This window comes from Amblyomma maculatum, chromosome 11 (genome assembly GCF_055883805.1).
Source record: "Amblyomma maculatum isolate TAMU_Amacu chromosome 11, ASM5588380v1, whole genome shotgun sequence".
Taxonomy (NCBI): Eukaryota; Metazoa; Arthropoda; class Arachnida; order Ixodida; family Ixodidae; genus Amblyomma; species Amblyomma maculatum.
This window is the reverse complement of record NC_139354.1, coordinates 22,308,799-22,333,742: the sequence shown is the minus strand read 5'-3', so window position 1 is coordinate 22,333,742 and position 24,944 is coordinate 22,308,799. Positions and strand designations below refer to the sequence as shown.

The 24,944-nt window shown below is 45.0% G+C and overlaps 1 protein-coding gene across 1 annotated transcript; it reads right to left on the bottom strand.

Annotated features, from left to right (window-relative positions):
* Positions 1 to 1,702: 1,702 nt before the first annotated feature.
* LOC146173097 (uncharacterized) lies at positions 1,703 to 23,884 on the bottom strand. Its single transcript, XM_084583938.1, has 6 exons — positions 23,788 to 23,884; positions 17,729 to 17,915; positions 16,477 to 16,528; positions 15,634 to 15,740; positions 13,108 to 13,190; positions 1,703 to 1,817 (listed from the first exon to the last, which is right to left on the bottom strand). Exons 1-6 carry the CDS (start codon positions 23,871 to 23,873, stop codon positions 1,811 to 1,813), a joined length of 522 nt encoding a protein of 173 aa, XP_084440064.1. The 5' UTR covers positions 23,874 to 23,884; the 3' UTR covers positions 1,703 to 1,810.
* Between the last annotated feature and the right edge of the window lie 1,060 nt (positions 23,885 to 24,944).

The following is a 24,944-nucleotide window of genomic DNA, read 5'->3' as shown; positions in this document are numbered from 1 at the left end:
AGCCATCGTCCACCACCTAAGCGGTGGCGGGTGCAATGATGGCCTACAACAGATATAAATTCGGTGGCTGGCTAGCCCCCGCCGCAAGCGGCGTTGACCTATCGTCCCAGCCCCGTAGGACCAGGAACAGCCATCCTTCACCACCTCTCCCGGTTACTGTGCGACGTTAGTGCACACCTAGCTGGTCGAAATTACTTAAGAGCCCTCCCCTACGGCACTCCTTTCTCTCTTTCAGATTTCACTCCCACCTTTCTCCCTTTCCTTACAGCGTGGTTCAGGTGTCCTTCCATGTGAACCAATTATATTAAGAACCTTAGGCAGTAATTTCCGGAGCCCTCCACTACGTCGTCTTGCATAGCCTCATTCGCTTTGGGACGTTTATATAAAGCAAGCCAACCAATTGTTTTCAGCACGAATAGCTTTCTTTTATCTACTGTGTCATCTAAAAAATTTCGAAAGAAAGAGTTGGCTCAACTACGCCTTTCTTTATGCCGATTTCATTTCTATACTGCAAAAACCTGCCATTGCTTACTTTATGCAAGCATTTTTATGCTTATAAAATTGCTAATGCAGCACTTTGTCCTTGCACCTAATTGTCACACAAAAAAAAAAAAAAAAAACTAATCGTATACGATTCCGATTCATTTCCCAGATTCAGGTGCTCACAGAATGTGTGTGACAGAAACTGCGCTTACGTTTTCTGCAAATCGATTACTCGCGTGCGATGATCCGACACAAAAATTTTATTATACGTAGGAATTCAGGGCGCACAGGACCCGACTACAACTCAAATGTTTATGTCCCTAAGGTCATAACACTGGCAGCCAGGCCGGTGGCGATGGTCTGTACTGCCGGGTCCTCCGAGCGCAGCAGGATCCCAGGTCTTGAAGTAGTAGGGCCCGTGGGGGAGGGTCCTGCTAGCCTTTTTAAATAATCAATAAATATTCTCAAAAAACAGGTGAAGTATACGGGGTAATAAAGTGAAGGTTTCACGTTGTGTGCGTAGGATGCTTCGGGACAGCGAATGCGCTTTACAGAACCCCATAGTTTATTTCGTAAGCTGAACTAATCTATTCCATCTTTGTTATCTCATAGATACGGTACCACTTTCCCACTGCCTAGCGCAGCTTTCGGCAGTTGCACGCAAGGCTGTGAACTGCTTTGTCTGACGAAAGAAAAAGCAATATTGCCACTGTGGACTAAAAATGGACACGAACTGTGTTTCGAACTGGGCCGAAACGCTTCCTCGCCAGCATTTCAGCTCGAGTTCGATTCCAAGATGGTGCAAAATATATGAACTCGACTCTACTCCAGTTTCAGACAAAAGATACGGTTTACTTCTGACTTCGGGTTCAGGTTCCTTTTCCTTCAGCCAGCCTGATCCTAGCTCCTTAATAACCAGCTCTTATAGCAACATATCCAGCCATAGGATTTGCTAGATCAACGAATTTCTGCTGGCAAAAAGGGTTAAAAAGGCAGTAATGCTTTTTCTTCCTCAATGTCATGTACCTGAATACTACATATTTTTGTTAGATAGCCGCTTACAATACATCAACTCTTTCGGTATAATGCTCGAGGGGTTTCTTTTTCTGCTCCATCTTACTCTTTTCTTGCCAGTCTGAAAGACGTGACTATTAATGATGTTCAATGTCGCAGTTTAAAATACTCAGTTCATATGGAGTGTCAATTACATGTCTCAGACGTTCAGACAATCGTTTATTATCGAGATACTCAGAGTGTTTTCAGTCCTGAAAATTGCCCGGCTATTAGAATTTACTTGTATGTGGAGCCGTCTGGTGTTATTCCCTCATTATCTCCTGAAAAATAGAAGCAGCTTATGTCAGTTAATCCAAGTATTCATGGCATGGATATGAATCCGCGCTAAAGACGCAGCAAACAGCTCTAAGAACAGAGTGTGCAGTGGCTCTGCACAAACATTGCACATTTTGTGAAAAACAGGATGGCAATTTTTATTGAATTTCTATTGACCATTGCGCTCTGGAGATATTTTCAATTACATAAAGAGGAAGAAAAGCAGCAGCGGTAGCCGCATTACCAGCGAATGCCGGGAGTGCTGGGTTAGAGTTTTTAATTAATTTTTTATTGGGTCTGGCACGACGGTCTATTCACGGGAGAGGTGGAGCAGGTATAAAAAGGACGCATTTCTAGGTGAATTCTCGCCGCACGTGTAACCTCCAAGTACGGCCCACCGGCCCAAGCATCGTTAGTTGCTTGGTGTAGACTACGTACTGAGTGGCATATGTCCCCTTAGATATCCTTTCTTGATCTCGTAGTAGCCACGGTAGCCCGACATGTGTTGCGCCGTCGCACGGGCGTGCGTGTTGCACTTTTTTCATGACACTCTAGCCACGTTTTTCTCGACGCATTCTTGCCCATCGTCGGCTTTGCTATGCAGGCACGCGGGAAGGTCGTGGTTCCGTCATATCGGTGGTCATCATCATCATCATCAGCCTGACTATACCCACTGCAGGGCGAAGTCCTCTCCCATATTTCTCCACTTAACCCGGTTCTGTGCTAGCTGCATCCACTTGACCCCTGCGAACTTCTTAACCTCATCCGCCCACCTAACTTTCTGCCACCCCCTGCTACGCTTTCCTTCCCTTTGAATCCAGTTTCGGTGGTCGTAGCCAAAGGTGGCCTCCAATGTTTGCACATTTGTTTGGCTAGCCGGTTTCTTTACATCATAAAAACGGAGTATAGCGCTACAGATGATGACGAAGAAAAATCAAGGCAGGAAGGGCGGTAAACACCAATTACCTTAATTTCAGCGCAAGAAGCATTCATATACGCGATTCAGTGAAACTACGCACAAAATGTATTGTGAAAATGCTAATGCTTCTTCACGCGTGGCAGACTGCGCCCAAGATATTCAAGCTTCTTTTATAACAAAAAAAAAAAATACATTTAGGACTACTTAGATGTGACAATATGAGAGCATGAACACGACCGCAGAGGTCAAAGAAGTCTGTTCACATTGCACCCTGCAGCACCGGCACTGCCGCCACTCCCGTGCTATGAAAGCACTCACGCGCTGGAAGCCACTCACAACGCTAGTTCGCCAGCGCGTAACATAGGGTCGCGTACAAAGGGATTCTTCGAATCGGATTTGAGCGGTTTCTGTCACGTTGCTGATGGAATCGAGACACCCTAACAATGTATAGGTTCCTCCAGCACATCTCAGATGTCGACCCGGCGTTGCTAGAATCACTATATAGGAGCCGTTAGAAGAACCGTGCACATTAGATTCGTACGCGTGGAATAAGAGCCACTGCGTGCGGAGCGCGTGGCGAAGACGCCCGCCCACCAAGCAAACCCGGCAAGTGAAGAGGAACGCTAAGGACGAGAAGGACGGGCGTAGAGTGTGTCTTAGCTCCACTTCCATTAACACGCGTTGAGTGAAAACAGCGGATGCACGTAAAGGATAACTAGTAGCCTAATCCTTACATAGCTTCTTTGAGCTCACAATGGCCATCCAATGCAGTATTCCGAGGACAACCAGCTTCTGCCAGAGGAACCTCCTGCGCCTGCAGGCTCTCTGACTTCGTGAAGCAAGGCCTCTCAAGAGCATCGCGCAGGCAGCGTTTAGCAATATCACGCTTAACTAGTTTAGAATGGATAGATTTAAATGGCAAAATGTCCTTTCAGTGAGACTGGTACGCCCAGTATAAATGTGCCTTGCGTCAAGGTGGAGACATACTTCCGGAAATTAAAGGCATTTATTCGCCTTTAGTTCCTGAGTAAGCGTGTCAAGCCGAACAATTATCGGAATGTTCAAAACCCTCTAACAACCTGTGGTTGCTCACATTCACCACGTTGCTGGGCTAGTGGTGAAGCATGGTTTAGTAACACGTTATTCAGCGGTGCATAAAAGACACAGGCTCAGGAAGAAATACATAGGACGGACGCCCAATCTGCGTATTTCTTCCTGTGTCCTCGTCATCAATGTAGAGCTGAATAACCTAAAACGCTATGCGATTTTTTTTTTCTCTTTGAAATGGTACTGCTCGCATGTTTATTGACGAAAGGTCCTTGAGTTCGAGCTCACCCTCATATATAGGAAAGAATTATACAGTCTATAGTGTTCGGGTATTTGCTGATGGTTTAGCTTGGTTAAACCTAGTCTCTAAACGAAAGCTTCATCACTAATAGTTACACGTAGCAAATGGAGCAAGAAGGTTTGTAAGGCGCCAAGAAGAAGAAGACAAAAGAAGGGCAGAAGAAGAAGATCGGGCGCATGCGCAGTTGTGGCCTGCGCCCGACCACGCTGACCTTGGCTTTGCATATATCTTAGTGAAGCTATCGCTTCAATACAGTTCCAGAATTTCAGTGTGTAATACAATTCAATTGCTGGCAAGGTGATGTTGTACACCACTGTCGATTAGCAACCTAAGCTTGTAAAAGCGCGATTGCTTGGAATCGTTTGGCATTCCACGTATAGACACTCTTACGCTGCTCCTTCTAGTATTCTAGAGATCAATTTCGGAAAATGAACACGATGCTCAAAAAATTCCTTTAGCATTATTATGACACAAATTTGCAGGAAGATGACAAGGCGTTCTTCTTCTCGCTACATTTTTTGAAAGTTCAAACTATTTTTAGGAATCTGTTGTTCGGCCAGATGTACATTAAGAAATGTCCTGAAAAAATTATTTTGCTGAACTCGTGTCACTTGGTTGTCACATGGTTGTGAACATGCCGAAGACAGGAAACCGAGAGACACGTCTTGCAGTGAAATAAGCCCTTTATTGGGCTGGCGTGTGCCCGCAAAAGAATTAAACGATACGGCGGCGGCGACAGCAAGAAAAGGGCTTGTCGGTCGTCGAAGTATACGAATGCCCGTTGCTTGCGGCAGTGCTCAATTTAAAGCCGGCGAAAAAACATCGAGATAAACCATCTATTGATATAGGAAAAGTCTAGAACAATACGCAATATAAACGTGTTTGCAACAATGTAAACAAAAGCAATGAGCCCCTTCATGGCAACCTGTACCAGTCATTTTTATAACAGCACGCCATTGGGGGATACAGGAGATATTCCGCTGATTTACCACATCGAAATTGGTAAACTGCCGTTGCAGCAACGACTTTTTTTCAATCGAACAGTGATTTGAACATTCGCCTCGAATATTAAGTCCAACAAGTTTGATCCACAGTTCAACCGAACGCCGTCGTATTTTTTGCTGCAATTTTTCGCAAACGCCCGGAAAATGATTAGCACATGTCATGGATGCTACAAAACATAATGTTGACAATGCCACTATTACAAAACGTCCTTCGTGCATGTGTCCACGTACGTGAGATTATAAGGAAAAATTCCTCTATAGGGAGTCGAATCACTATCCATGCGGCCCCCAGCGGAGCGCGCAACCACTATGCCACTTTGGGCTTTTTTTCCACGTCGGGCTCCGATGTAACCGATCGCGATTCTCCCTTGTCTGGCATGAGGATGATAGTAGTGGTGACAATTACGACGCAGTTAGTGATAGTGATAATGATGATAGTAGCGATGATAGTGCCGTTGCTGTTAGTGATAATGATAGGGATGACAATAGAGATGACAATGGCGGTAGATTTAGTTGATAATGATGATACCAGCGCTGGTGATGATGATAGCAGAGATGAAATGGCGATGCAATTAGTGAAAACACTCCTGTAATGTGGCTTTCACCATTTCTTTTCTATACCCTTCCTCTTCTAAGTCTTCTATTTATTTTTTCAAAACTCATCTTTGAAATAGTATTATGAAATACACGTTAAATATATTTTATCATCGGCCCTACCGCTGTGGGCCAGAATGAGCTCTAAGCGAGGCTTGCTTTTTCTAAGCCTTTATGTACTCAAACAAGGCCCGAGTATGCAGTATCATAAGCAAAGAACAGTGTACATAGAGGATGCAATGAAACTGGTTGTTCATGTCATTATAACGAAATGTGAAAAGTGAAGAGATCGCTGCGGCCTCCTGTGAGGCGAAATAAATTGAGAGGGTTTGTTGATGCGTGCTAGTCGCTTATACCTTAGGCTGCACTTGGGTAGATGCTAATGAGGAATCACATAATACAAATCTACCTCCCCCATATCCAACCCCGCCCCCTGGCGGGACCTCACGTTAGACATACTTCTAGAAGTCATCGCACCACATAAATAATGTCCATAAAAATATAACATACACGCCTCACTTGCTACGGTGCTCTGGCGGAGCCTCCGTTGGCACGGAGTTGTGCCCGTATTTGTCCAAACATTTCACGGGTGCCCTGCTTCGAGCAAGGCTTGTTAAAAAGACTGCGTTTATTTCTTGGATCGCTTTCGAAACAAACGTTAGGGGGTGTACTTACGTAATTCATTCGATGAACAATGCCGCCTTCCAAAACTGACGGCTCTATGTATTCTTTGTTGGGAGCACTCTTAAACACTTGAGGCTTCGGATCAAAGGACGCGTGGACAACCCACCGTTCTGGGTGATTTCGTATGTACAGAACAAATATTTCACCTCTCGCCACTAAAGTCTTAGAGAAAACGGCAATCGGTGGGTTATTCTCCTGGGTGACAGCCACCTTGATGCTGAAAGGAGGAGCGAACAATGAACAGTACGAAACATCTGTTTCAATGCTTAAATTTGCACGGAACTCTTACACCTCTCTTCAACGACACCCCGTATGCTGGAATGTGGAGCGCTGTTGTTACATCATCATTGTAGTTTGGTAATCGGTAATCGGTACTTGGCAGAACGTAAAAACACCGCGCATTTCCTTTGTAGTTGTGCTAATTTTGCTGACATATTTGGCGTTCCTAATGTTGATGCTTCTTCGGGCGATCAGTAAGTATGGGGATAGCGGTATATATATGGTAGACATGCGACATTCACCTTTAAGCAGAGTTGCTCATCTATTCCCATAAGACAGGCATTCGATGTAAGTGACATGATGATGAAATGGTCAAGGAGGACAACCAAGCGTTTTGGAGCTCTGCATGTTTTGTCTCTCTCTAATTTTATATCTTGTGCATATTAGATATAATGGACGTTAAAGACTGGTGGAGTAAAAGCTTAGATTATTCAAACTGGGTTCAGTCCAATGAGCCCCGCCGGGGTGGTGCAGTGGTAAGACGCCCGACTACTGTGCCGGAGTTCCCGGCTTCGAACCCGACCGCGGCGGCTGCGTTTCGATGGAGGCGAAACGAAGTGGCGTCCGTGTGCTGTGCGATGTCAGCGCACGTTAAAGATCCCCAGGTGGTCGAAATTACTCCGTAGCCCTCCACTACGGCTCCTCTTTCTCTCTTTCCACTTTCATTCCCACCTTCCTCCCTTCCCTTACGGCGCGGTTCGGGTGTCCACAGAGCAAGTGTGACAGTTACTGCGCCTTTCCCTTCCTGTGAACCAATTTAACTTTATTAACAGACCAATGACGTCGCAGAGAGAGAGAGAGACCTTTTAATAAAAAAAAAACGGAATTTAGACGGCGTTTAGATATTGCTGGCATGCTACTCTGTGTAGGAAGGGGAACCGGGAGGGAAAGATTGAAAAAGAATGGTGACGAAAATAAAACAAATGAAAGGGGAGATAAAATGCGGCCATTAAATACGTTGTAACGTGCATCGTGGAGTAATAGTATAAAATGAAATGATGAAATGCATAATCCGACAAATGCACTTATATAGTTCACTGCATGAAAAATGCCTGAGGGCAACATGCAGGGGAATTTAGAGTTGGTCAAAAAGTCCACTATCTTTCAAATACGTAAATAAAAAGTTCATTACGAGTCTCTATTTCCTAGGGCAGGATAAGGGGCCTAAAATACTGTCCATTGTTAAAGGCACTGGGGAGAGCTTCTCTATGCTATGTTCATAGTACGCACGCTCGTCAGCGTACGTAGGGCACGCAAGTAGGATATGTTCCACAGTTTAAATCGAGCCACAGTTGTCACAATGCGGACTGTTAATTTCACCGAAACGGCATCGCAAGCCATTTGCATATGCACTGTTCAGGCGAAGTCGGGGGTAAAGAGTTTCTAGTTTTGGAGGAAATTTCGGAGGAAGTCTTAATCTTAGATGTGGGTTAATTGAGTAAATAAATTGGTAGTGATGTGTCAACAAGCTCCAGAGTCGATACTTTGTTTCGGAAGCAAATATTTTTGCCACTTGGGATGTATCAGATTTCGCGAAGACGATCCGAATGTATCTTTCATGTTGGTGGCCCTTCTGAGCCGCTTCATCTGCTTTTTCATTGGCTTTAATGCCACAGTGAGCTGGTATCCACTGAAATTTATGCAGTGGCCTGCGGCAATAGCCAGCTGATGTAGATACCCGATGCCAAGAGAAACAGGATAATGATTGGTTTTCTTCAGCAAATTATTTAGGATTTGCCGCCGGGATGCTCTGGAATCGATGAAGATAATCCATCTTCAGGGAGTTTGCCGCATGATGTGGGAAACAGTTTCTTTAATGCCATGGAGCTCAGCTGTCGTAGATGATGTCTTCCGCTGCAGTCGGTACGACAGGACATTGTTTGTTGAGGGTACATAAAGGCCACAGGATGAAGTGTCTTAAGCAGTTGAACCGCCGGTGAATATTTGGGTGTACTACGTATATTCCTTGGCTAAGTAGGCGAGAGTGGCTTGCAGAATGGCTTGACTTCCACGAAATATCACCGGCACGTATAAGTGAAATAGTGCAGGTCTCATTCACGCGTGGATCTAAGCTTGAATTCGACCTCGATATTCACTGCATGTGATACTGCGATGGTGCGGACGGACCGCTTCGGCGCGTGGCTGTACTTCCGTGTCTCGATTTCTCACGTGAGAGTGCAAACTAAGGGCATCTACACTAAAAATTTGGAAACTTATCAGCCGCACGCATTGATAATTTTTTGCCTGCGGAAGGGTGATTTGCAAGAGCCCACTTTTGTGACGAAGGTCGCATCGCCTTTCCGAGATGCCTTTCCGCCCGACACATGGCTGGCATATTCTCGGAGCCCTTGCGGAAGCTTTATTAAAGGCTCAGGAATGTTGAATTCACGCCAAGAGAGGCGCAGCCACTAGCCGGACCTCCAGTACGGCGTTATAGGCAATGTTCTATGCTTGACGTCGAAACAACCAAGATCGAGGCTGTGCATATGCACTATTATGATATTGCATGTACCATTGTCGGCCAGGCAGGAATTATGTTTACTGCATGATCCAAACAAAAATGTTGCGAAGATGACTGTCTGTTTGGGTACGCAACTGATTAAGGCGAAAGCCTTTAAACTATGTGGTGTCACCAGAAACAGGCTAAAATGTATTGGTGATAGTGGCTGCGATAACATAATGAATTAAAATGGAAACACGAGTAGTGATAGCATGATTAGTGATAGTGAATTGTAAAAGGAATTAGTTATAAGGAACATACTGATAAGGAAGTAGGGAAAAAAAAGTAGTGCAAAGGAAATTAATGATAAGGAAAACAGTGTTAAAGAAATTAGTGATAGGGAAATTATTGATAAGGAAATCAGTATACGGGAATCAGGGATAAGGCAATTCGTCATAAGAAAATTATTGAGAATCAAATTAGTGTTAAGAAAATTAGGGATTAGGAAATTGATCATAAGAAAAATAGCGATGAGGAAATTATACATAAGAAAATTAGTGGTAAGGACATCCATGATAAGAAAATTAGCGACAAGGAAATTACTCATAACGTTGGTTCTAAATTTTAAAATGCATATTGTCACAGTGATCTCAACGTTGCTTGAGAAATTAACGGTAACAAAGTTCTTGCTGAACAACAAGACCTTTTTAAACATATTTGGTATCTCTTCAAGGTGTGACTGCGTGTGTAATCGATGGCAGGGTCACTGTACCTAAACTACTGGTGTAGGAACAGGGAAGTGTGCCCAGGCAGTGATAAACACTTCTCCGTGCTTACTGGATCAGTCATGATATACAAGCAGCTTCTGCATAGAGTTGGAGCTCAGTCTCTGGCACAGCACAATTAGATTTATATCAAAGTGAATCTTGAGGTCACATGCGCTCTCGTGCTGGGTCATAACGTTATGCTAATCGTCCCGTTAGTCTGACGTGAGCTTTGTACTGCTTTACTGTTATGAAAGGCTTAGTTACTCCAGTTTACAATGCACAGAACTTACAGCAGGAGACTGTACGCAACGGCTTCTGCTTTTTCTTCAAACGTGCGTTTTTCAGGCAGAGAGTAGGTGTCCGGTGTTCTAGGCTTGTAAACTGTTGGCACATAGGCTGCTTTACAAAATGTCGTACTGACTTCCATCCTTTAACAGCTGTCTAACAACGTCCGTGTATCATGAGTTGGATTGCATGCTCATGACTAATTCACACGACAACATATATTAGAAGCTCTTTATGGCTCAGTACCCAATTGCTACCTGATACTACCAGCCTTGCTAAGAACAAAGCTAGCGGAATTGATGGTATTCCAGCTGAGTTGCTTCAAAACCTCAACCACGACGCTGTTAACACACTGCATACATTATGTCAAAAGATTTGGACAACCCTGCAGTGGCCACAGGATTGGAGGAGGTCAGTTTACATCCCCATTCCAAAGAAAGGCAGTGCCAAAGATTGTTCCAACTACCGCACGATCGCGCTTATTTCGCATGCTAGCAAGGTGATGTTAAAAATCCTGCAAGGTAGGCTGCAGCAGTATGTGGATCGGGAGCTTCCGGACGTGCAAGCTGGGTTTCGCAAGGGCAGAGGAACTAGAGACCAAATTGCCAACCTTCGCTGGATCATGGAAAAAGCAAGAGAGTTCCAGAAACCCATTTACTTCTGCTTTATTGATTATGCGAAAGCGTTTGACTGCGTAGATCACAGCAGATTGTGGCAAGCTCTCCAAGAGATGGGAGTTCCAATTCACCTCATCTGTCTCCTCAGGAACCTTTATGAAGGGCAAGAGGCCACAGTCAGAACTGGGCATGGTCTTACTGATTGGTTTCCGATTGAGAAAGGGGTGAGGCAAGGCTGCATACTGTCGCCCTGCCTATTTAACCTATATGCAGAGTGCATCATGAGGAAGGCCGGCCTGGACGAGTCTTCAGCTGGAGTGAAGATTGCTGGAAAATGTATCAACAACCTTAGATATGCGGATGATACCACTTTAATGGCAGAAAGTGAAGTGGAACTCAAGAGACTTCTGATGCGCGTACAAGAAGAGAGTGAGAAGTTTGGGCTTAAACTGAACATTAAAAAGACGAAGATCATGGCGTCTTGTCCTATCAAGTCCTGGAGCATCAATGGACAAGAAGTGGAAGCTGTGACAGATTTTCTGTTCTTGGGCGCCAAGATTACCTCGGAAGGAGACTGCAGCCATGAAATTAGGAGACGCCTGCTTCTGGGAAAGAGAACAATGGTTAGCCTTGACCGCCTAGTAAAGAGCAGAGACATTAGTCTGCCAACCAAGATCCGTATAACCCGTGCTATGGTCTTTCCAGTTGTGATGTAAGGATGCGAGAGTTGGACTGTGAAAAAGGCTGACCGCCGAAGAATTGACGCGTTTGAATTGTGGTGCTGGCGAAGACTCTTAAGAGTTCCTTGGACTGCCAGAAGATCAAATCAGTCGATATTGTCGACCATAAACCCTGACTGCTCATTGGAGGGTCAAATTCTGAAGTTAAAGCTCGGCTACTTTGGTCAGCTGATGAGAAGAGAGGAGTCGCTGGAGAAAGATTTGATGTTGGGAAAGGTTGAGGGTCACCGGAGAAGGGGTAGGCAGCGAACGCGATGGTTAGATGGCATTCTCGAGGCATTGCAGATGAAGCTATGTGATGTTAAGAAGATAGTGAGAGACCGGAAAGCGTGGCGTGACATGGTCCATAGGGTCACGAAGAGTCGGACACGACTGAACGCCTGAACTGAACTGAACTGAACTCCCTCCTGAGTTAATATTCTGCAACAGGGGGCTACCGGTTGCCCACTAGTTCTTCAACGGAATTTAAACCTCAGCCGCGTTCAAATCGCACTTTCCTGAGAATTATTTACTGCAGGACGTAAATTTCCAAAGCAAACGAATCACAAAACGCGTGAACGCGCGCGCGCACGCACGCACGCACGCACGCACGCACGCACGCACGCACGCACGCACGCACGCACGCACGCACGCACGCACGCACGCACACACACACACACACACACACACACACACACACACACACACACACACACACACACACAGCGCAATCTGACATGTTAACTACCAAACACGTCTCAAGTATTGGATTACGCTCTTGTGTGTGGCAACTACGTTGATAATACAGAATTTTAGTTTACCAGTACCCGCTACTTTTTACTAGTACTGCGTGCCGTCAGCCGCTCACGCATGTGATTTTCCCCTGCGTGCCGGATCCGCCGGCGTTTCGCGGGAATGTGCCACCATCTGTTGTCATCAAGGTGATCTCCACATGCGTACCTTACGCTCGCGCGGTAGTGGTAGACGGTGGCGGTCAGCGGTAACGCTTAACTTATCTCTAATAACCTTACCGTGTTTCGTTGCGGGCTGTTGCGCTCCGTTTGCAGAGCGATTGGAATTTCACTATCATAGATTGATGCTATACAAGTAGCTCTAACGAATTTGTCGCTGCTAAAATGTCATTTTGCCCGACAGTGATCAGTACTGACAGTGAACTCTTAGTACGCTACCCGTGCGGCGAGGCAGGGTGGTAACTTCGCACGGATTAGCGCCGCAGAGGGAATGGGTGCTAGTCTGCTGACAAGCGTGACACGAGGAGCCGTTATAAGGCTAAACCGAACCTAGGCCGACGCAAAATCTGTGGACCGAGGTGGCTGTCTTCCGAGAGGAAAAGATCCGTCTGTGCATACTGTTCAAAACTATTGTTCCGGCGCTCTTGGTTCCCACCAATCCCGGCAACAGTGATTCAAATTGTTTCCTAAAATTGAACTCCATAGAGTTCCTAGCTGGGCTAGGTGAATGCGGGTGGAGCTTCATAAAACAAGAGCAGAATCATAAACCTTTCCGAGCAGCCTTCAGCAATATAGGCAATTATTTATCCAAAACCTGACGTTACAGATAAATATTCTTCTTCATCATCGTGTAAGTATAACAAATTGTCGCAGTAATGTTTGCTTACTCTCGAGCTCCATCATGTGTGCAGACTGCTGTGTAGGAGGATCCGATCGGAGCTTTGGTACCTGGATAAAAATAGCGTGGCCCCTGCAGAAAGCAGAATAGAAACAGAGTTACAGGTGTACCGTGTGCTTTTTATCTATATAATTTCGCAATCTTCGTAATTACATGGGTGTAAACGAGGAGGCGGGGGAACGTCCCGCAGCTATACTACTTTTTAATTGCAAACGCAATACTCCGACAGCCAAAGCGAGACTTCGGGTGGCCGCAGTTATGCTGTGAAGAGGCGTAGCTACGATCTCCTCATAAAAACAAAATCAGCTTGCCATGAAATTTGAATTCACGTTACCCCTATGCCACGTGAAGGAGCTGCCAACTCTGGTCGCTCCTTTCATATGGGAGGGTGAATCATAACAGCCTCCCAGAACCGTTTGCCTTCTCGTTACCCCTACGACACGTAGGCACCATACGGCTTGGTAGAAGCCTGACTTATTCGGTTGGTAGCTTACGCTATCGCGTCATACCCTTAAAGGATAAGCTTAAGTGTACCCAATAATGTAGCACCTTACACTAATAGGGCGTGATAGGGGAGTAATGTAGCAGGTATAAGCTACATTATATGTTCCCTGCTCTTTGATTACCGCCTGTAAAACGGAGAGTGAACAGCCCTGCATTGAAGAGGAACGAAATTCCGAACTTTGTATAATCGGCTATTATCGCATTTCAAAGAATCTCGCAGAAATCATCCGTGACAACGTATCACTAACCGTACTGCTGTCGAAGACAAAAACACAAGGACTGGGTGACCAACTCTAAAGGCAACCAACCTTTTTAGACTTTTGTGGCACAGTTGGATTATATTCCTTCTTTTGTGAACTCCCGTCCAAATGCGTCAGTTTTAAAAGTCAATGCCTGCCTTAAAAATACAAGGTTAAAGGTTTTATACGAGCTCCAAAAGCAATTTTGGTGCTAGAAAGAGTAAATTGGCAGCGCCGCTCTGGAAGCTGATCACTCTCCTTAAATTAAGTAGGCACACACACGTCATATCCACAGCTTAAACAATACACAACAAATTTGCATACGCTCGTTCTTTGTCCTGGCTTAAAAAATTACGAGGGACTTTAGCGACTAAAGTAGTGAAAGGCGAAAGCCTGAGTGCGGCATTCTGCTACACAACTGGCACTAATTAGTAATTAATTAATTGATTAACATATAATTCATTAATTAGTATCTAAGTAGGTAAATATTTGTCCAGTAAGCAATTATTAATTTATTTAGTTAATTAATGACTGACCTATTTACTCATGGGTTGTCAATTGCTTCATTAATTAGTAATTGATCATTGATTGACATGTGACCATATAAGGCACGCATTCGCGCTTACTGGGGCGGTGCTCTGTGATTGGTCGAGACCTCTATGTTGTCATCTCGCCTCGGCCAATCATAACGCCGCAAAAGTGGGACACATTTTCCCACGACAGCATGAGCCATTAAAGTCTTTCGCCTTAATACTTGCAGGACAGTTATGTTTGTCTTCCTTGTGTCGTGCACGTACAAAAATGGTGAGCTGTGACCTGCACCTTTCACGGAGTACTTCAATTGCTGTTAACGCTGTTTGGGGGGTAAATAAACTCAGCAGTGTCGTCCGCCCTACACCCAGATGATACCATTGCAGAAAGGCATACATTCTGTACCTGGCTTCTCTGCTATCAGTGCGCGCCGAAAATGTTCAGTGAAATAACCTCCATGCCCTCATTTTGAGTGCTTGTCATTCGCTCCGTCGTCCAGGACGGCGACCAAATGATCAACATTAGTTTCAGGTGAAGCAGTTGTTGGGTACCAGTTATTAACCTGTAAACGCTGGCTTCGCGAATACGTGTAAATTGAGAAGCTTCTGTCTTGAAAAAGATGTGGCTGAATGTTCGCATCAAGGTGACATTTCTACACCTTTATCTACCAGCATCAACAGCGATCCCGCTGGATACAAAGCACACCACGTGACGGCTGCTGGTCATTATCTCACCGCACTTACTCAAAGCCTGCCAGGGTCACCGCACTACAAAAAAGCCTATTTGTGTTGCTCCGATACGTATCTGATACTCTGAAGTAGCACCGCTTCCACTTGGTAATTGTCAAACAGAAATGCGGATCTGCTTTAACGCAGTTAAAAACAGCCATGTAAATGTTACCTTGGTGGAAACATACCCGGTGGCTGCTTTTTATGGTGCCCTGCAGCTTCAATTTCGTTCGTGAAGTTGCCGAATCGAAGTAAAATGCTGCTCTTTTGATCCTAGAACCATGAGCAGCGTATTTTTGTTTCACTCGGCTTGGACACCGTTTCTTGGATACTTTCAGCTGGGTTCATTATTATTAATCTATGACGCTGGTAAAAGTTTCTGTTCTACTTCATGTGTTCTATTTCGAATCCTTGTTGTACTATCACTTAAAACCAGGTGCATTTTAGCAGGTGACTTATTTGCATAGTTTATTTCCAGCATTTACTTGAAACAAGAGAAACGTGTGTACGTACCAAACCTGCTTCTGGAAACGCCTTGTCTATGTTTAATTCATCAGAGATGTGAATAGACATTACAGTGTGATTTCCAGGTTGCACAACCATTTTGTATTTAAAACTCTCTGCAAAAAAAAAAAGCGAATAAGAAAGCATTTGGTGGACGCTGACGCAATGAAAATACTAACTACAGATAAAGTTTAGCACAACTAGACAATCAAGAGTTAACACAATTCAGATAAGTAGGTGGAGTCAATTTTGACCGTTTGTCAAGAGAGAGAGAGAGAGAGAGAGAAAACTTTATTTCAAAAAGAAAAAGAAATAAAAAGGGGGGGGGGGGGGCAGTGAGTGGAGTCTTCATTTCAAGACCCCAGTGGCCTGGGCTACCGCTCTTGCCTGAGTTACCAGCCTACGCTGGGTCTCTAGATCATAGCATTGCAGAGTGGCCTCCCACTGCGCCACCGAATGGTGCATGTTTATGTGTGCAGGTTTGGGGCCTGTGCACCCCCATGTGACGTGGTAGGCAGTGGGCTGGTCGTTGCACCAAGGGCATATGTCTGTGTAATGTTCAGGGAAAATTGTGCTGTATTGATGTAGGATGGGGTGGCAGCATACGTCCGAGGGACCTGGGGTTGCCGCCTCACGTCGCAGAGGTCCGCCGCAGTCGTGGTGTCCTGGGTAGTCCCGCCAGCAAGCCGATTCTTTTGGATTCACACTCTTGGATTCAGCCTCCAAGACAAATCACGAATTAACGCGTTGCGTAACTGCGCTATTGCGGAGCTAGGGAAACCTCCATGTGCAAATAAATTATTTAGCAATTTGGTGAGCTACGGCGTTTTTTGCCGCAGGAGCTCAACTTACTTGAATGGAACGACGTCTTTAGACTCGTTGAATCTAAATCATCGACCGCGGACTGAAATGAAATAAAGCACACAGTCATTACATTAATCCCACCGCTTGCAAGCACATTCAACTGAGCACAGAAGAAGCGGATAAAAACTATGATGCTGAAATATCGAAGACAAAGATCATTATAAGGGCGATTAGCTTCTTGAATCCCATCGTTCACTTTCTTCATGCACCCCGGTGCGTTTCGATGCAGGCGAAACAAAGAGGCGTCCGTGTGCTGTGCGATGTCAGCGTTGTTGTTGTTGTGGCTGTACGAAGAAGGAAAAGAAAATGCACGGGCCTGCTACTGGCTCTGTAGCTGAGCCACCACCGCGGCCTCGTGCGGACAGAAGAGAAAATCGAGAAGGAAGAGGGAGGGAAAGACGCGCGCCGCAGACGTAGGCCTAAAGACCAGATCGGACTAAACTAATATAGCAAGCTCACACACTGAGCACTCATACTGCGTTAAAATAAAGTGATTTTCTATTCTTGACCGATCATTATGAGCACTATTTACATCTTCGTACAAGGAGTTGTCGGTTGGTCTATGAGATTCAGCGTTCCAAAGCGACTCAGCCTATGAGAGACGCCTGCATCGAAAAGCGACCACCGCGGCTGAGATTCGATCCCGCATCCTTTGGTGCAACAGTCGAGCTCCCGAATCCTTGCACCGACATGGCTAGGCATGCAAGGATTAACCACGAGCGCTATTTTCACATTAGGGTTTATCGAAACTGGTCTCCCCTGGTGACAGCCTGCGATGAGACGGTCACTGCGTCTGTCTTTTCAATGCTCTCATTCAGTCTCAGCATTTAATTTTCTATCCGCAGCAGCATACTAGCATGCCCAAAGCGCCCGTAAAGGTTTCTATCAGAAATATGTAACCAGACTGCTTAGACTGCCTCTCAGTCTGCAGCCGGGTTCTAGCAATGTTTTACGCTGCTCGTCGCGATGCTTGTCCCCCTATAACGGCGGCAAGGTGGTTGGCGCTTTGCTGACTGGAATGGTGCTTCGCTTCAGCGGAAAGGCGGCAGCGGCAAAAACCCAAGTCAGAGCATCGCCTGTCCCAGCAGTGCAAAATATTTACAACTATTACAAATAAAATGGCTGCGGGTGTTAATTAGAAGCTGCATAGAAAGGTTCTATTAGCCCGCCACTTCTCCGGAATGAATAATTATCTGTATGGGCAAAATGGGCTGTCGCGCAATACAATAAAAATACTTACTTGAATATATTTGTCGCTCACGGCCCGTACTGCAAGCGAATAATAAGTTCCGGCAGATATGTGCTTCGTCTTATCAGCTTTATGGCCCTCAGCTGGACTTCCGATATATAAGGTCGCAACGTCATTGGTTCTATCAGCACCAGCGTAATATTGACCGTTGTGATCAAATTTCACTTCACTTTTTCCCCTGCAACAGAGGACCGTTGTATAAGATATCTTGTTCCCTAGCGATTGACCACAAACCCACAACAAAAAACTTTCATGCATTACCAGCGAAGCCTCAGATCGCATCAGCGAAACACGCGTGGACTTTGGTATGATTGTCGTTACTCAGTGGCTCGAACACGGTTCATTGAGAGCAAGTTTTCGATAAGATATGTACGGTATGTGTGATATCTACGGACACAACACGAGAGGGCAAAACGAAGTCTAACGCAGGGAACACAAGTTAGACTGTTAAACGCAAAACTTCGTAGAAAGCTCGATATGAAAAATCATGAAGGTTTAGCTCTTCTGAAACTAGACACAGAGTGAGAGCTTTGTTTGGCTTGGTACTGCTTGTTGTTAAAATTCCATGTTAAAGGTGAAAGGTCGTTGGGATACTTGGTCAACGCAGTGTTAAGCGGCCTAACTAACATTAAACTAAACTGAAGGTTCCTATCTTCAAGGTGACATTGTCCCTCCCGGTGAAATATGCGAAACGTAGCGCAATGCTGCTCTATATGCCAGCAGCCCCGCTCCTGTCTCGACAATAAAGTTAATTTTATTCGCCTTAAAAGCACATGTCATCACTTAGGTTCTTTTAAGTGTGACACATATTGTAAATGGTTGCGTAAAAAGAATTCAAATGTGTTCCAGGACGTAAAGCATGCGAGATTTTAAAGTACCATTGAAAAGACGCCGATAACTTGATGCCATAACACTTGTGAAAATGTCTAGTGCAAAGAAGAAAAAATAAGATTATGATCATACGCATAATTTATCTCTAATTACTTTTGCTGGGTAACCATGAGAGACAAGGTGGATAATTCAATTAAGTTAGTTATATGAGGTTTTATGGCGCAACAGCAACTATGGCTATTGCGGAATATTCATTTAAGGGTCCTGCTTCCTCTTTTTATTCACTCTGTAATTTTCGGGCCTTAGGCTGCCTCGTATCTAAAAATATTAGGAAAAGAATTTTGGGGGCATTCGCTCAGTACCTTAGGAGCACAAGATAACTTCTTGTTGAGCTAGTTGGTGTCTATTCATTATAAGTTAAATGCGCCAAAACAACACGCACACACACAAGAAAAGAAGAACGGGACAGAGCGCCTCCCGTACGATGCGAAAGAATTTGGGATGAAGTTTGGAAACATATGTCCTGCCGGTGTGGCGCTTCATCTCTTTCATGTTTTCATCTTTTCTGCCAATAACCTGTTGCGGCCATAGTTTCTCGCCTCTTCTTATTTCGTCATTGCTCATTCTACATTTTCCCGCCAAACCCGGTTGCAACTTATTTTCCTACCTTTTATTCAAGTCCCTTTCATGTGACAGAATTAATGCCGCTATTTTGCAGGAATTCAGGCGTCGGCTATATTGGAGTTGTGAGATGAAATTCACAGGCATCGTGTTATGGCATGTGGTAGTTGATGACATAGGTCGTACATTAACGGGCTGTTTGACTTCACTTGATTACAGGACATCGCTGCCGGTGGCAGATACTACCAACTCAAGCTTCGCACTTGAGATAAGACGGTTAAATAGGAATCCCGCCTTCTAGGGCCCTTGTGTGTTGTGTTGCTTTCGCCTTAATGGCGCATACGCAACTGAGGCTATCATGTGGTTATTTGTCAAGGTTAATTGTCGGGACACTTATTAATTGCCCTCATTTATAGTTTATGCAAAACGTTAGCTTCTTTTAAAAGCTAGTAACGGAGGTTAAATGAGCATTCTCTCCTAATATCAATGGAGGGTGGAAATGAATGTGTTCGTTGTAAAACTGTAACCTGTGTGCTGTGCTCTGTTCAGTTTAATGGTACATAAGCAATAATTAGGCCATCCTGCACCAAACACGAGGTTAAATGTCTATTTTATGTATTTGATAATTGCTAATTGTTCTCAGTTATAGTTTGTGTATGACTTTATCGTCTTTTAAAAACCTTACAATGCACGGTAAATCAACAAAAGCATTCTCACCTTATATCAATGGAGGGTGGAAATGGATGTGTTCGTTGTAAAACTGTGTAATCTTGTGGTTCCATTGTGTTCGGTTTAATTGAATATAAGCAGTTATGAGGATATCATGCGCCAAACACGAAGGTCAATCTCTGTTTTGTGTAGTTGATAATTGTAATTGTTCTCAGATATACTATGTATATTACATTAGCTTCTATTAAAGCACTAATTCAGGATAAATCAACAAAATATTGTCATATAAAACCAATCCATGGTGAAAAGGAATGCGTTCTTTGTAAAACTATGTAAAATGTTTTCTCCTTAGTGTCTCAACATTTTTACTTGAGTATAAGACATTGTTGACAGTGAGGCCCTCGCTGAAAGCGTCACATAGGGGTTTGTCTTGTTTTGTGAATAGGAAGTTATGCGCGACGTGCGTGGGTCCTATACGAATACGGCATAGCATCACTTCCTTAAACCATTCTTGGCGAGTATATGATTTTCATTCTCCAAGCACAGGCTTCACTAAGTGAAGTTTGTCGTTCATTGTATTTTTCAAGTAGACTGCCGTTTATCTCGCAGTTTGCAATGCTAACTTCATGCAGTCTTTAAACACTGCATTTGCTTTCTTGATTTGTGGGTCTCAAGCAGCGCCTACACCTGATTTTTCATTTCCTTTGGTTCCAACATGTCTTGGTGCTCAGCAGAATTTGATGCTTTGCCCCCGCGCAGTGGCCGTTGCTAAGTTGATTGTGACGTCTCCAAGTAACGGTGCGACTGCGTTGCCAGTTTGAATACCTGTGAGTACATTAAGGGAGTCCGTGAATATAATATTGTTTGTAATATTATCCGCCACTATTTTCTCTACAATCAGAGAGATGGCGCAGCAGTCATCAGGGAAGACGGATGGGCCCTGCGTAAGTTGAAATATTTTTTCCCATATTACTTTTTTACTTTCACCATCTCGCTTCCAACATGATGAACTGTTTTTGAACCGCCGATATAAAAGTCTACGAAGGTGCTGTTCTTTTTTTCCTTGAATTCGCAAAATTCTTGAATGACATGTCTTGGAGTTTCTGGTTTACGGATCTGTGTGTGCGTGAAGTCAGAGATTGCTAGAAATCCTACCATGGAGGTAGGGGGTTATGTCTTTTGGCAATACCGCGTAAACGATCCAGTATGCTCAGGTCTTCACACATTTGTTCAAATCGCTAGAGAAATGACCTGATGACGTGAGGCTTGTTGATTAATATTATTCTAGAACGCCTGTCTTTACAAGTGAGTCGGAGATATGTTTCGGAAGGTACCTGATTTTAATTCTATTTTGATAAGGACGTTATTTCGTTTTTACAAACAGGCTGGGTATAGAAGATGTTGTGTAAACCCCGAATGAAAGGCGCAGCCCTAATTTATGAATGCATACAGTTTCTTTAGATATGACGGTCCTACACTGGGTACCATACACTGACCATATTCTGGGTACTGGATTTGTGGTAGGTATATCCTGTCAGATACCGAGTATTTATTTGAGAGCACCTAGAGAACTTACGGGATTTATGTCGCGTTGGGTGCCCTTTCCTGACTGTTCTGTGTGGCGCGAGATTGTCGAATGCGCTGCTCAAACTATTAGATCACAATATCCTCCATGGTCATCAAGGGGAGACGCCTGATATAGAAGAGTTCGGGCAAGCCTGTGAGGGGCTTCGTGTCGACCTGGTATTTCCAGGTGACCAGGGAACCAGATGACTGCTAGGTGGATGCTTAGCCAGAAATGAGAAGCCTAACCCGTAAATCAACCATTTGAAGTTGTGACAAGCGTACTGGGAGTCTGTGAGAACAAGGACGCTGGGGTAGAGGCTACAGCTAAGACAATAGCTGCCTCTTCTGTGTGAGTGAGGCTAGACATTTTCCCCGAGGCGCAGCTCGCCAACGATCCTGAAGGCGTTGAGACCCCCGCAGTCATCACTCCATTGTTTAGACCTGCCGTGTCCACGTATAGGGTATTATGTTAATCGTCCAATGATAAGGATTTTCTTCTTGCTTTCCTCGTTTCAATGTTTCATATGTGGGATGCATATTACCCGGAATCGGGTCCACTTTTATGCGCCTCGTCACATCGCATGGTATCTCTTCTATCTGGTCAATAGTATAGGACAGATTAATTGGGATGTTTTCGTCTTCTCTGCCTGGATTTGGAAAGGAGAGCCTGTTTAGCTGTGAGTCATAGTGCTTCCGACATTCTTTCAGGGTATCCAAACTAAATCATCTTTCACTCTGCTTTCTCTTCCACCTTTTCTCCCTTGCAATACTGTGCGGTTTAGGTGTTTATAAAACAAATGCGACAGACACTGTGCTTTTCCTAATCATTATTATTAACAGCGATGCATTTTAAGTCTGAGGTTGTTCCGCCTATCGCGCGCAGCTGAATGTGCTCGCAGTAATGACGTAACAATTACCAGATGTGACGTCATGCCCGGATGTGACACTGACCAGGAGGTGGAAACTTCCTATACCTTCCCAGTGGCCACGAATTACAGCGCTAGCGCCAAATCCTCCTTCAGCTACGCCCTACATTCTGGAGGCCCAACTATGGACCGAACCATTTTTAGCGCGAGGTAGGGGACGTTCGCACAGACGAGCGCCTCCAAAGCGTTCTGAAAAGGAGGGGAGGTTGGTTTGATTGTAACTATTCAATATCGACCTTCGTAATTATGAATTTGTATTCAGACAGACTATAAATGACCGTAGCACGTTATCTGTGTGCGCTCAACGAGCAGATTGGACGGTAACTGATTATTTCAGACGTGAGGCATAGCATTTTTGGAGCAAGACCCTTCAAACAGTGGTAAGCATGCGTGCAGGCTTCCCGCGATTACCGTAGTTTGGTTGAAATTAAATTCCCTCTAAGCGTTTTTCACACTAAAACCAGCTTCTGTTAGATGTCGCTGTCTTCGTTACCAATGCACGTCTAGCCTAATTCAGGAGCTGGCCTTCGCGACCATGGCGAATTTACCCCTTATCTGCCGAACTCTTACAGGCAAAAATTACAGGCAATTTTTGCACTTCCAACAGGAGTGCATAAATTCAGTCTAAAAGTATTCTGTCATTAGATACATTTAGTTTACCGCTGCCGCTTACCGCTAGCGTATACCGCTACCGCGCGAGTATCAGTAGGCATGCTCAGATCACCCCAAGGGCGCCACGTTCCTGTTAAATTCTAGCGGACTCCGCACGCAGAGCCCAATCAGCGCGTGCTGTGCTGACGGGGCGCGGTAGCGGCAGACAGCCGTGGTAAGCGACAGCGGTAAACTAAAAGCCTTTATTAGAGAGATTTAGCACACCGTGATCCGCGATCCGCTACCGTGAACCGTCACCGCGCGTTCCATTGCGCATGCCCAGATCACTTTCATGCCGATAGATGGCGCCACATACTTGATGTCGGCACATTGACCTGGCGCATCGGAACCAATCAGCTTGTACGCCCCGCCCACGAGCGGTAGAGTGTCGCGGTGGCGGATCGCGGATCACGGTATGATAAATCTCTCTATTAAAGAGATTTAGCTTACCGTGATCCGCGATCCGCTACCGCGACCCTCTACCGCGCGTGGGCGGGGCGCACAAGCTGATTGGTCTTGACACAGCAGGGTTATGTGCCGACATGAAGTATGTGGCGCCATCTATCGGCGTCAAGGAGATCTGGGCATGCGCAGAGGAACGCGCGGTGGCGGATCACGCTAGCGGATTGCGGATCACGGTAAGCTAAATATCTCTATTGTCCCCACTTGCAATGCAACGCTACTCTTAACTGTAAACACTCAGAGCTATAAATTACATTTACTGACGTTTCATTCTCTAATTCGTCACTCCTCAGGAGCTCATTTAAGATGTAGTGCTGAACTTACGTGGCTTCGGTCGCATATAAAAACACACGATAGGTGCACCCATCATATAACGGTCGCAGCACGTCGTCCATCTCGCGAGTTGGCATGCCTGGATAACCGTACTGTTAGAGACAAAAAGAAAACAGACCATGCAGAACGGCTTAGGATGGGCGATTTAAGCGGCCTTGCATGCAGCTCATTGCGCATGAGCAAAACGTTATTAATGCGCGAAGCAAGCTTTATAGGATCATGAATGTGGACAGGATTTGTGCGGCCGTGCAGGGCGCCACACCGCCTTTGTTGAGCAATTAATTGATTGATGAGTAAAATAGTGGTTGCATGAGCTAGACGGTGAAAAAATATCTGTGTGCAAAATTTGGTTCATGTAGAGTAATAAGTTCATTAGAGCTACAAAGCAATCCGTCGTCAAAATAGTCAAGGACGTCGATATAGTATGCAAACGTCCAAATAACCACGAACGTCGAAATTGTGGAAAATAAGTCAAAACTGTGCAAAAAACGTGGAAAAAAGAAAAATGACCAAAAAAAAGCCAGTCGCGAACTAGTAACACTGGTTATTTTCTCCATTTTGCGCGGCTAGTCCGAGTCGTGCGAATTCCAAATGGGAGGTGTGCATTCACAATCAATATCCTAAAGATATTGGTTCGTGTTCGATTTCGCGACTGCATTTCAGCACCGATCATTATTTAACCGGAGAGAAGGAAGCGCAGCCCATTAGTCTCCGGTAGAGTAAGATGCCCTCACGGAGCAGGAAGCGTATGTTGGTCACGACGCCGCGGTTGGTCACGAAGGACGCCCAGTAGCCACGGTAGTAGATGGCCCCAGAAATGACGTTACGGCTGCCTCCTTAGGACGCGCTCCGCTAGAGTGACGGAGGTGGTTGCGGTAGCATTGGCTTGCGTCGGCACAGAAGAAAATTTCACCCTAAACGAGAGTAAAACTGCCATCCAAAATTTTAGCACCGGCAGAATCTCACCCGCGCGGGTGAAAATTCTGTACTAGCGACAAATTGCGAGTAAAATTACTTTGATCTAGACAGGTTTATACTGCTGCTCTAGTCATAATCCCCTCGAGCAAGAAAGTGGTGAACGCATGGCAAAATATGGGGACATTATCCAACGTTCATCAACTTACCTTGTAATTAATGTGAAGTCCAGT

What these genes read in the sequence shown, in the direction of transcription:
- LOC146173097 (XM_084583938.1), bottom strand. Translation starts at nt 23,873, where the DNA reads ATGCCAACTCGCGAGATGGACGACGTGCTGCGACCGTTATATGATGGG. An exon ending in TTATATGCGACCGAAGCCAC is followed by an intron (nt 17,916 to 23,787) that starts GTAAGTTCAGCA and finishes CCTCTGTTGCAG; the next exon opens with GGGAAAAAGTGAAGTGAAAT. An exon ending in CGTTTCCAGAAGCAGGTTTG is followed by an intron (nt 13,191 to 15,633) that starts GTACGTACACAC and finishes TGCTTTCTGCAG; the next exon opens with GGGCCACGCTATTTTTATCC.